General features: G+C 54.2%; 1 protein-coding gene across 8 annotated transcripts in view; it reads right to left on the reverse strand.

Annotated features, from left to right (window-relative positions):
* Nucleotides 1–12,119, reverse strand: part of NFASC (neurofascin) — a 76,133-nt gene that overhangs the window by 36,088 nt on the left and 27,926 nt on the right. For 3 of the 8 annotated variants that reach the window (XM_061187435.1, XM_061187433.1, XM_061187434.1), the window contains 10 exons: nt 11,779–11,922; nt 11,007–11,118; nt 10,545–10,711; nt 9,901–10,048; nt 8,505–8,629; nt 6,245–6,346; nt 5,758–5,955; nt 4,868–4,938; nt 2,309–2,531; nt 191–306 (listed from right to left, as the gene is read on the reverse strand). In XM_061187435.1, coding sequence (XP_061043418.1) covers nt 191–306; nt 2,309–2,531; nt 4,868–4,938; nt 5,758–5,955; nt 6,245–6,346; nt 8,505–8,629; nt 9,901–10,048; nt 10,545–10,711; nt 11,007–11,118; nt 11,779–11,922 — 1,406 coding nt within the window. Of the gene's footprint in view, nt 1–190; nt 307–2,308; nt 2,532–4,867; nt 4,939–5,757; nt 5,956–6,244; nt 6,347–7,589; nt 7,635–8,504; nt 8,630–9,900; nt 10,049–10,544; nt 10,712–11,006; nt 11,119–11,778; nt 11,923–12,119 lie in introns of all 8 variants that reach the window. The other 5 variants (XM_061187432.1, XM_061187430.1, XM_061187436.1 and 2 more) reach the window with 3 other exon arrangements.

The raw sequence follows: 12,119 nt of genomic DNA on the forward strand, positions 1-12,119 counted from the left end.
GGTGTATATATATTTTTTCTGGGTATATTTTTGAACAGCTACCCCTAGACATCATCTTCTTGAACCAACTCTGGATCCAACAGCTATCCCAAGGGACCCCTTCCAAATATCTCATGGCCCGCATCTGCTACCCCCTCGCCCTGGTTAGCGAGCTGGGTGGTTAGACAGGGCTCGGAGCTGGCTTCCTCACTCGGTACTCTCTGAGCTGGCCCTGGACCGTGTCGGGGTAGACGCGGTTCCACTGAAGGCTGATGGCTGTGCTGTTCAGGACTCGGATTTTAACATCAGTGGGTGCAGCCCTGGGATCTGCAATGTGTTGGGACAGAGAGCTGGTTATGCAGGCGGGGCTGGGCCCCCGACTCCAGAGTCCCCTCTGACTTGTTCTCTGCTGGCCTGCACCTCCAGCCCACTCTGGACACTGGGTACTCCCTGAGGGCAGGGGCCATGCCTCCTCCACCAGCCTGGACTTGGAAGAGTGCGGGGAGGTTCAGGACAAAAGGGCGGCAGCACAGGTGGAGGGCTCTGCCTACACATTTAGAGGGCGATTATGTGCAACCATCACACAGAGTCTCTGTTTTCCCCCCCATCCCATTGTCCACCCTTCCCTACCCTGCTTTGGGTCCCGGGAGGCTTGTCCTCTCTGGACCGTGTCAGCGGGGCTCCCTTGTTCTCAGGCTTCCAGATGGGTCTTCCCAACAGGAGGTACCAACAGGAGTTCCCAGGGCAGGAGAGGGAAGATGGTATCTATTCCCCTGGCTGCCTCTTTGCGGGGTGGCAGGATGACAGCACCGCACTCTTCTACACAAGGGCAGCCCTCGCTGGCCATGGTGACTCGCCCGCCGCCAGCCCCTCAGGGCCAGAGTGGTGTAACAGCATCCTGCTGTTGCTGGCCCTCCAGCTGGTTTGCTGTACCTTGCTGTTGTCCCTCTAACCCTGTCCTCACATTAGAAATAGTCCCCTTTGAGCGGCATTTATTTCCTGCCAGGGCCCTGCAGGAAATGTTGCCTACAGACTAAAGACACCCTAACCAAGTTCAGGAAAAGATTCTGATCCTGTGACTGCTTGCAAAGGGAGGGCCACTCCCTTCCCCATAACTGCTTCTCACCCCCGTTTTCTCTACTCTGCTGCAAAAGCAGTTGTGCCCCATCCTCTCTAAAGCATCTGCCGCAGGGGTACACAGATGCGATGGAAACTGTGAGGTGGTCCGTGAAGTCCATGGCTAGATGCTGCCTTTTCCATACTTACCCTCCAGTAGTCGCTACCGTCTTCTGTCCGGAAGTGTCTGCCACCATGGAGATGAGGAGTGGGATGGACGGAGGGCCTGCTGATCCCCTCTACTTATCTCCCAAGTGGGTCCAATACATAATCACTTCCAGGGACGTGCCCAACCCTCACTTCCTCCCATCTCACTGTTATGAACCCCACTGGCCCCACTCCTGACCCCAGCATTGGCCCTTGTGACTCTGCTCCTCCCCAAGACTCTCCTCCTCCCTTCCTTCTGGTCACCTCATCCACCTACATGATTTCTTCTTGGATCAGACCCAAACACACCAGGACATGGATTGCCCTGACCAGGAGGGGCGTCACCGACCCTCCTGCCTTGCTCAAAAGCCTACAGGATTGATGTGCTGGGAGCAGAGGGGCTACCACCATCTGGAGAGCCAGGCACATACTGCTACATATATGCCCAGAATTGTGTTGATTTACCCAGTGACAGCCTCCAAAGAACTTCTCTTTTTATGTTCAATTCCAAGGGCCAAGAGCAACACTGCGAATGTTGCAGTGCCTGGTCTGGAGCATTCCAGGCTGGGGCTCTGTGGACCTTGCTCCCTCAAGGGTTCCCCTGGGGAGCCCAGGGAGGAGTCTGGCCTGTGGCCCTGCTTCCGGTAGAGGCGTCTAATTATGCCCGTTGGGACGGATGGTCCGTGGTGCTAGCAAGCCCTGGCAGTAAGGTAGATCAGAAGGCCTGGGTTCTACTTTCAAGCCTGACATTTGCTATTGTGCAATATTGGCAGGGGTTTCCCTTGCAGGGCCTCAGTTTTCATGTTGATAAAGTGAGAGTATTGGACTAGGTGACGACGTTCAAGAATACTAACTAGCGTTTGGATGATACCATCTCCGCTCCCGGCATTACCTGGGGCCTGTCTGCTCTAGGTCACTGTAGGGGATTTCTCTTCCCTGGGAACTGGCTGTCCTCCCAGGATGCTCTCGGAAGACCCCTGACCCGCTCTGAGGTTCCTGGTCTGTGAGGGTGGCCTGTGCAGCCCAGCCGTCAGGGTCCTGGGTGGGGACAGGGGAGGGTACTCACAATCTTCTCCAGAGTAACCGATGACAGTGCCTGGTTCAGGGCCCTTCCCAAAGTCATTTTCTGCCTGGACTCGGATCTCATAGGGTACGTAGACGGGGGTCTGCCCCACCACATAGCGGGAGCCCCACACAGTGACATTGTTCCAGGTCTCTCGGGTCTCTCTCCGCCGCCACTTGACGATGTAGCGCAGGTTGGGGCCAAAGGCGGAGGTGGCGTTCATCGGCTGAGCAGGGAGAGAGATGGCAGGAGTGGAGAGGGTGCGGGCGAGGAGCCCAGGCCACCCACGGCTCGCACTCTTTCTGTGCCAGGCACCCTGCCCCAACCTGCCCAACAGCGGCCAGCCCCCTGGCAGAGCTGGGGAGACCATGGCCCCCACTCTGAGTCCCCCCGGAGCCTGGAGTCCTGTGAAGCCAGCAGCGTGCAGATTCTCCACCCAAGCCCTAGTCCCTCTGATTCCGCAGCCAGCCCCCTTGGCAGGTGCACAGGGAGCGAAAGCTTTATTGTCGACAGGACTCTTTCCTGTGATGGAGCAACCAGAAAACAAAATATGGACAGTGATATAATGTCTCCAAAGTCAGAAAGGGGTGGGTTTGGTTCAGCCACAGCATGCCTGCTGCCAATGAACTCAAAATTCCAGATTTCATCCAAAGAAGAGATACAGATTGCCAACAGACACATGAAAGAATGCTCAACATCATTAATCATTAGAGAAATGCAAATCAAAACTACAATGAGGTATCATCTCACACCGGTCAGAATGGCCATCATCAAAAAATCTAGAAACAATAAATGCTGGAGAGGGTGTGGAGAAAAGGGAACACTCTTGCACTGTTGGTGGGAATGTAAATTGATACAGCCACTATGGAGAACAGTATGGAGGTTCCTTAAAAAACTAAAAATAGAACTACCATATGACCCAGCAATCCCATTACTGGGCATATACCCTGAGAAAACCATAATTCAGAAAGAGTCATGTACCAAAATATTCATTGCAGCTCTGTTTACAATAGTCAGGACATGGAAGCAACCTAGGTGTCCATCATCGGATGAATGGATAAAGAAGATGTGGCACATATATACAATGGAATATTACTCAGCCATAAAAAGAAATGAAATGGAGGTGTTTGTAATGAGGTGGATGGAGTTAGAGTCTGTCATACAGAGTGAAGTAAGTCAGAAAGAGAAAAACAAATACAGTATGCTAACACATATATATGGAATCTAAGGGAAAAAAAAAAAAAAAAAAGAGGTCATGAAGAACCTAGTGGCAAGATGGGAATAAAGACACAGACCTACTAGAGAATGGACTTGAGGATATGGGGAGGGGGAGGGGTGAGATGTGACAGGGTGAGAGAGTGTCATGGACATATATACACTACCAAATGTAAAATAGATAACTAGTGGGAAGCAGCCACATAGCACAGGGAGATCAGCTCGGTGCTTTGTGACCACCTAGAGGGGTGGGATAGGGAGGGTGGGAGGGAGGGAGATGCAAGAGGGAAGAGATATGGCAACATATGTATATGTGTAACTGATTCACTTTGTTGTAAAGCAGAAGCTAGCACACCATTGTAAAGCAATTATACTTCAATAAAGATGTTTAAAAAAAAAAAAAAAAAAAAAAAATTCCAGATTTCAGTCCTACTTAATCCCTGCATGTCTGCCCTGTCCTTCCCAAAAGGCCAGAGCTGGGAGTGAGCAAAACTCTGTTTTTGTTCCCTAAGGGCCTGGTCCGGGAAGCAGTCCTCCGGGAGCCTGGAATATAGAGCCGTAGACCAAGAACCGACCCTGGCAAGGTCCTGCAAGATGAGCCCCGGTGTCTTAAGTCTGGGCTCAGCCCAGTTGCCAAGGCTGCTGTGAAATCAGGCTCTCCGAAGATGGGGATGGTCGTGATTCCAAACTCTGTATCTCCCTGTTTCCATCACTCACGGCAACAGCACAAAAATGTTAATATTTCAGTGGCTGAATTTGCATCTCTTAGACTTGGCAGGGGTTTGGAAAAAAGTCATTTTGAGGCCACATATCCCAGTTTTGGTTTGGAAAATGTGGTCAGTGAGCCGAGATGAAGATGAGCTTTTTCAATCCTGGCCCGGAGGACATCTTTTGAGTCACCTTGTGCATCCTGGACTTACAGATGGCTGGCACTGGAGGACCACTCAGAGGCTGGTCTCTCCCCACTCCCAGCAATCTCCAGTGATGGGCTCCCAGAACACACCAAAGCGAGGTACTGGTGTTTGGGCTGAATCTTTCCTACAGACTAATCTAAATTTCTCCCTCTTCTGAAGAAGCCCATTGATCCTGCAGGACTCTCTCTGATTTTGCCAGACTGACAGTCTCTGTTCCTTGGTCATCTCTGCTCCTGTCTCCTGTCTTAAATGTTGCTCTTAGACATTCTGCTGTTTGGTTTCTGGATGCTCAATGCAGAGAAGAGTAGCTCCCGCACCAGCCAGGTAGTCTGAGCCACCCTGCAGCCTTGGAGTCACAGGGGTGTAAAGGGTGAGGGCTCCCAGGCTGCGAGGCAAGCAAGCGCATCATGGATGGGCTGCGAGGGGCTCTTACCGTCCACGTGATCTCCATGTTGTTCTTTCTGGTCCCCTCTCCCTTCACATCAGAGGGGTTGGACTCAGGGGCTGGAATCCAAATGGATGCAAAGTTCAAGTCCAGTCTGTTCATTACCGGGGCACAGTAAGCAACCTCTCTCCCCCAACCTGACTGGTCCCTTCTACGCTCTGTCTTTTCTCAGCATCTCTCAACACACTCTGTCCCATAAGCAACTGAACTCGCTCTGCCACTTTCTCATATGGATGATGTGCCTTCCTAGCTAAGATTTAAACCCCCCAAAGCAGGGATAATTTCTTTTGAATTTTAATCCCTTACAAGACAGCATTTATCATAAGGCTTTCCACACTTTAGATGATCAGTACAGCCAACTCAATGTGGATTATCCCCTTTGTGGATTATCCACTAAGTATGTTTAATACCAGACTGGTTTACCCTGGCATTCAACATTTTTTGGGAGCATCTCCACCCTCAATGAGCCAGCATGATTTTAGAAATCTAAACACTTCATTACCCAAGTGTGTTAAGAAACCTGGTGCAACCCCAGATTATATATTTCCACTGCAAATCTTTGCCATAGCTCTTCCCTTTAAAGCAGAGCATCAAGAATTATTCATAATATTAGTAATAATAAAAATGACAGTTAACTTTTATTGTGTGCTTGCTATATGCACATCACGGTAAGTACCCGAATCCCATTTTCAAACGTAATCCTCACAACAGCCCCATGACGGAGATGGTGTTATTATTCTCTGTTTCACAGATGAGGAAGCTGAGCCTTGGAGAGGTTAAGTAACTTGCCCAAATTCATGTGGCTGGGGACCGGGGGAACTCAGTTTGAACTTGGGGTACCTGGCTTCAGCACCTCCTGTTAGCCCTCAAGCACTCACGTGCTCCACTGGTTCGGTAGCGCTCGGACGGGAGGCTGGGATGGCTGCTGCCCACCTCATTGATGGCAATGACCCGGAACTGGTAGTTGACATAGGGGGACAGCTGGAGGACGGCTGAGTTGACACTGCCTGGGAACTTGGAATGGTCATGCCAGACCCCTGGCTGGAACTGGTCCTCTTCAAACTGGACAACGTAGTCTGAGGGGGCAAGGAAGACAGGGCTGTTTGGGGAGCTGAGTTAGTGAGTTCTTTCTCAAGAGCACTCCTTCATGGTTTCCATTAGTCTTTATAATCTCCCTTGGGTAGACAAAGGCACAGGTATTCTTCCCAAAACCCAGAAAGGGAAACCAAGGTCTCCACGTGTTCTGTCAACAGGCCAGGGCACACGTCAAGTGAGGCCGAAGTGGGACCAGAAACCAGGGCCAGGCCTCTGGCTTCCGGGCTGCCGGCCCTGTTTTCTGGACAGCAGCGCAGGGCCCCGGCTGACCTGTGATGGGGCTGTTGTTATCGTCCCCTGGGATCCAGGTCAGTCTCACGCTCCTCTCGGCCAGGTCGGTGAGCTCCAGGTCCCGGGGTCGCTCTGGCCGTCCTGGCAGCAAAGGGAGAAGACACCACGCAGGCCTCCCGAGTTAGAGCCGGCCCGTCCCTGTGCTGGCCTCAGCCCTGAACACTGTCCCACGGACAGGACTCTGACGGGCTGAGGTCACCACCGCAAGAACCAACCCCAGCCTGTGCCGGAGGGTCAGCACAGGGACTGCCCCCTTCCCTCAGGGTTCAAGGAAGAACAAAGAGACAACCCCAAATTCCACCCCCCCACCAAAATATCAAGGAATGCAGGGCACAGGGAGAGCTGGTGCCAACCCACCCCATTGCTGTGGATGTTCTCGGAGTGCAAGCATTTGGGAAATGCTGCCCTTTGCATTAGACCCATGTTCACAATCTTTAGGAAAACTGGTGAAGAAGTCTGGGATTTTGTCTCATTTTCTCATAATTATCTTCTACTCTGTCTGCCGAGGCTCTGAGGGGGCAGGAGCCGGGGGGTGTTTGGAGAGCTGGGCAGGGCAGACCAGTTAAGGGAATAGGGGGGACAAAGACAGAGGACCAGGCCAGGGAGGAGACAGGGACTCAGTCTAGAAGTTTCAGTGATGGACAGCAGGACAGAGGCCCTAACAAGGGTGGAGGCAGCACCTTTTTGGGGCTCCAGTCTCACTGGATTTCCTAAGTGTGTGTAAGTGCCCTCCTGGCCTGGGGATAAAGCCATCTGGCCACTGACTGGTGAGGGTAGGCGTGATTTTTTCTCCTATCCTGGCTCCTTGAACCCGCTATTTCCACATTTTGGCTGGTTACTGGAAGGATCTGGAAGGTGAGTCACTGGAGCCCACATTTATGTGTGTTGCACACGAATGTGTGCGGATTGGAAATGGGTGTATAGTAGATGTGAAAGGCTGCAAAAAAGATGGGCCTACAGATAACTCAAAGCAAGTGGGTTTCCTGACTGAATACACTTCAGAGGCTAAGCTGGGGGAAGAGAACAGGCCACCCCAAGGGAGTGGTGGGCATGGCCAGAGGTAAGGGACTGGGGTCGCGGGGAGTGACAGCCGGACTTCGGAGCTCAGTCTGTGAAAGGAGCAGGAAGCCGGGAGTCGGGCTGTGATGGGCTAAGGTAGGTGACGTGGGCCTCTTGAGAGGAGTCAGATTTGGCAGGGAGCGGGGCAGGCCGCCCCTTGCCTGTATACAGCACTCCTGTCCGGCAGTGCCTTCCTCCTCCTAGACTCCTCCCTCCCAGACACCTCGAGTGCTTGGCGACGGTCCCCGGGATTAGTATGAATTACCTTTGGGCAGGGCAGCCAAACGGTTAGTTGGAGTGGCCTGATCAGCTGCAAAGGTAAGATGGGTTATCCAGGTTAGCAGGTTATCTGGGGATAAAGGTGCTCTCGAAGGGTGGGAATAGGCAGCCAAGGCTTGAACAGCTGCCCCTGCACAGCTTCACCCCTCCCCCACTTCCATGGAGAGTGCCCCACCCTCACAAAGGCCTTCCTGTGCTCCCTCCACAGCTGAGGGTAGACACCCTGGGTCCTTCCTGTCCCAATGCTACGACTGTGCCTGGGCCCACTGTTCCCTGTGACCATGCAGGGACACTGCCGAGGGACAGGAGTGCACTGAGAGTTATGGCAATAGGGGGCCCGGAGACAGCAGAGATGAGGAGGGGATTTGCTTCCCCAGACGGGAGAGGCTACTTCCCCAGGTCTGGGATGGCTTAGTATTTACAGTCTGGCCTGGACACGAGGGCAGGACAAGACAGGATCATCTGAAATGCACAGCACCCTGTGAAATCCCATCAGGAAAGGGGTGCAGAGAGGAAGGCTAGCAGAGGGTGTTGGAAGGACAAACACAAAGTTCAGTCTTGCTTCAAGGAGGGATCGTTTTAATTGACTTAGTGGTTCAGAGTTAGCTGTAAAGTTGGTAAAAATGATCACAATGAGAACCCCCTGTCCATTCCCTCTCTCCTTCAGGCACCCTTCAGGTGAGGATTTGGGCAAGTTAATGATTCCATTCAGGAGGTAAGGCATCCAGCACAGCTTGTTCTGAAAGGAGCAGCTTCCTAACCCTTAAACCAGAAGGCAGGAGGATCACCAGGCCTGGCTGGCTCGCTGACCACAGGCTCTGCCCTTGGAACCGTCCTCCGCTTCTCTGGCTTCGGGAAGTAGGGGGTGGGGATCAGCGCCAGTGTGGGCAGCGGCAGTTACCTAGCACGGTCAGGTAGGCCTTGGCCAGGTCTTGGTCCAGCTCAGTGCTGGCAACGCACATGTAGCTACCCTGGTCCCGCTCGGCCACACCAAAGATGGTCAGGGAGTCCTCTTCCTTCTTCATCCTGCAAAGGTACCGGGGAGGGGTTGGGAGGAAGGCGAGTAGGGTGACAGTGGAGGGGGCAGGCAGCAGGAGTGCTGGGCACTGCCCGGCTGCTTTCTCCCTGAAGTGGGGACGGTGGGTCAGAAGGCAGGAGGCGGCGCTGTAGTCTGGGCTGGGCAGCCGCAGTCCCTCCTAGGGGACGTGAGGCTCCACCTCAGTGCTTCGAGAGAGGCAGGGTCTTCATGTCACCTTGAGCACTTATGGTGCTTGCTGGAGGGGACGGGAAAGTAGGCGGAGCCAAAGCGGCCCTGACCCGTATTCACTGTCCTCAGTTCCCACACTGGGTCCGCTCTCTGTGCCTTTCCTGTGCTGTGCTCCCCTCCCGAATTAGGGCACAGTTAGGCCCACCCCCAAAAGGCAGGTCTTCTCGTACTTCCAGCTCCGTCTTCAGCCCAGATTGATGCCCAGGCTCAGCCCAGGTGCCCCGGGCTCCTCTGCACTGTCTCCCATAGAGGGAGGAGGGCAGACTGTGAGCCTCGCTGAGGGCCGTAATGCCTGCATCCACCCGCAGGCTACGCCCCTGCAGAAAACCAGATCATCACTGGAAACAGCTGGTACCGATGCTCAACCTTCCCCGAGACGGACGAGGGTGAGTCCTGAAGGGAGGCTCGGATCAGCCGTTCTTAACCCTAGGTGCACATTACAAACACCTGGGGGGACTTTTAAACACTATCTATGCCTGGGCCCTCCCTCAACTCCAATTAAATCCGAATCTGGGATGAGGGATGGATGGGGCAGGCATGGGCCTGGTAAACGGTCCCAGGTGCATTAAGGGCGGAGAACCCCATTAACCACAACGGTGAGAGTCTGCTCGGCCAACCTTGCCCTCTGCTGGAGAACAGGAGCACTGCAGGCAGGGCTGAGCGGATGGGGAGGGAGTCCTGGCTGTGAAAAGGAGGAAGGGAAAGGATCAAAATAAAGGGAGGAGGACAGGAGAAGTGAGGGAAGAGAGGGAGAGAAGTGAAGACAGAAAGGAGTGGGAAGGAGAGGAGAAGAGGGAGGGAGGAGGAGGAGAGAGAAGCAGAGCCCTGACGGGGGAGAGGGGGAAGCTGCAGTGGGAGGGGGGTCTCGCCTGATGTGGAGGGAGTCGCTGAGGCTGTCACGCCCTCCTCAGCGGTTCCCCAGTGACACACATGACACAGGTTCCCTGTGTTCTTCAATGCATCCCCAAGAGCAAGGGAAAAGAAACCGCCCCAAAGGAGCAGCAGGAAGAGAGGAGGGAGAAGCAGAAACCTGTTCCCGATGTAGAGGGGCTCGTCGTCCTTCAGCCAGGAGACTGTGAGCTTCAGGGAGGGGTCGTGCTTCACGCGACACTCCAGCTGCACCGTGGTGCCCCTTTTGGCGACCTGGTCCTCAGGCATCCGGTAGATCCTGGTGGGGTCTGTGGGGAAGCCCCCGGAGCTCGTCTCTGCCACCCCACGCCCGTGTGGCCACACAGTGTGACATGCATGACCTCCAGGTTAGATGGACCACGGAAGTGGCAGAAATAGGATTCGGTTACATGAATGGTAGGGGACGCCTGGTATGGGGGGATCCCAAACAGTAGCCAATCCCCAAATCCTTTCTCTCTGGCTCAGGAACATAGGACGTATTTTCTGGGGTGGTAGTGGGGAGCTGGTGTGGGTAGCAGGTGTCCCTGCCTAAGTCTATTTGGACCAGGCTGGTAATGACTCAGTGCTCACACCACCAGGCCAGCCAGAGGCCCTGGCCACGAAACTTCCATGGAGAGGACACACAGACCTGGAGGGAGGTCCCACTAGGTATTAAACATTAGGTGTGGCACATTTTCAAAGTGAGTGACACACATGGATAACTTTGAGGAGGTGGCTTCCTTGCCCTCCCCACCCCTCCCTCTACCTAGCAACTCTCTCCTTTACCTTTGACCTCCAGGCGGACCTGGTTCTCAGCTTTGCCCAGGATGTTGGTGGCAACACAGGTGTAGATGCCTTGGTCCTCTTTGCGGATCATCTTGATTTCCAGACTGCCGTTCTCGTAGACATGGTAGTTGCCACCATCCAGGTTGCTTCCTTGCCCATTCTTAAACCTCACAACAGAGCAGCAGGACACACAGCATACTGAGAAAGGACCAGCCCGGGCAGCGGGAGGAGCCCCGAGCCTTGGGGGTCTTGCCTCCGACCACTGGGTGGCCTTGGCAAGTCTCTGGGCCTCGGTTTCTTTCTTTGCACAATAAGAGGGTTGACCCAGATGATCTGCCAACTCCTCCCAGCTTCAACCCTTTAAGGCTCCCAGGACTTGCTGAATACCTCTCATGGGCCAGATGGAATGAGAAAGGCGAGACAGATGACCCTGTGGGGGAGGCCTGGTCTCCTGGAACTTACCATCGGAGTGTGGGGATGGGAGACCCAAAGAACGGGCAGTCCAGCCGCGTCCGGTTGTACAGGATCACCCTGATGAGCTGGTTCCGGGGTGACAGCATCCGAGGCGGCACGTCTGCAATTCCCAGAGAACTGACCTTAGGTGGGGAGTCTTCCTCTTCCTCTTTGTGGACCAGTCTTATCTCTCTGTTCCTTCTCCTCACAGCAGCTTTCTCAGCACCAGTGTACCTTCCCCCATCAACCTCCCTCCTTTAAGAAGCCTCTGAGGATTAGGTGAGGAAGGAGGAAGCTTATCCATTTGTCCTTCACCTACCCTACATCCAGTCCAGCTTTTGCAAAGGGTTCCCCCCAATTTTCCAGCAGCTTCTATACCTGCCCCTCCACAGCCCCAAGGCTTCTCCTAGCTGCACCTGCCCACTGCCCTCTCCCTGCTCTGGGAATGTCACGAACATATTCAGGACTATTTCCCACCGAGACCATGGAGAACCCAGGGAGAGTCAACATGGACACACCAAGGAGACGAGACGGTCCCTCCTCTCATCAGGGGAGGAAGGGGACTGAGACTGACTTAGCGCATGGAATGAACTCTGTCTGCACATCCAGCTCTATGGATTTTAAGTCCTCCATCCTCCCCGCAAATGTCATTCTGGGTCTCCGTGCTTCCCCCATCCTGCTGCCCTCATACTCCACCAGCCTGGCCAATCACTGGAGGAGAGAGTGTGTCCATGAGGTGAGCAAGGTCCAGGCAGGCGAGCGGGGGGAGGGGTGCACTCACCCAGCACGCTGACGAAGGCGTTGGCCAGCAGGTAGCCGTGCTCGTTGGAGGTGTTGCACTGGTACACGGCCCTGCTGCTGATCTGGGTGTCCCGGAAGATGATGGTGTCCCCGGCCACCTCACGGTTTGGGTTGGGTGGTGCCGCTACAGTTGGAAAAGACACTCCTTGTGAGAAAGGGGGAGGGCAGGGCGAAGGGCACTTGGGACAGGACTCCCTGGTAGGACTGGGGTGCTGTGGAGGCAGTAGCACTGGGCCAGCTCAGACCCAGCTTCCGGCCCACCACTGCCTAGCTGTGTGGCCTGGGTCCATCACTGAGCCCACTGGAGTTTATTTCTCAATC

The sequence above is a fragment of the Eubalaena glacialis genome, chromosome 3 (assembly GCF_028564815.1).
Source record: "Eubalaena glacialis isolate mEubGla1 chromosome 3, mEubGla1.1.hap2.+ XY, whole genome shotgun sequence".
Lineage (NCBI taxonomy): Eukaryota > Metazoa > Chordata > Mammalia > Artiodactyla > Balaenidae > Eubalaena > Eubalaena glacialis.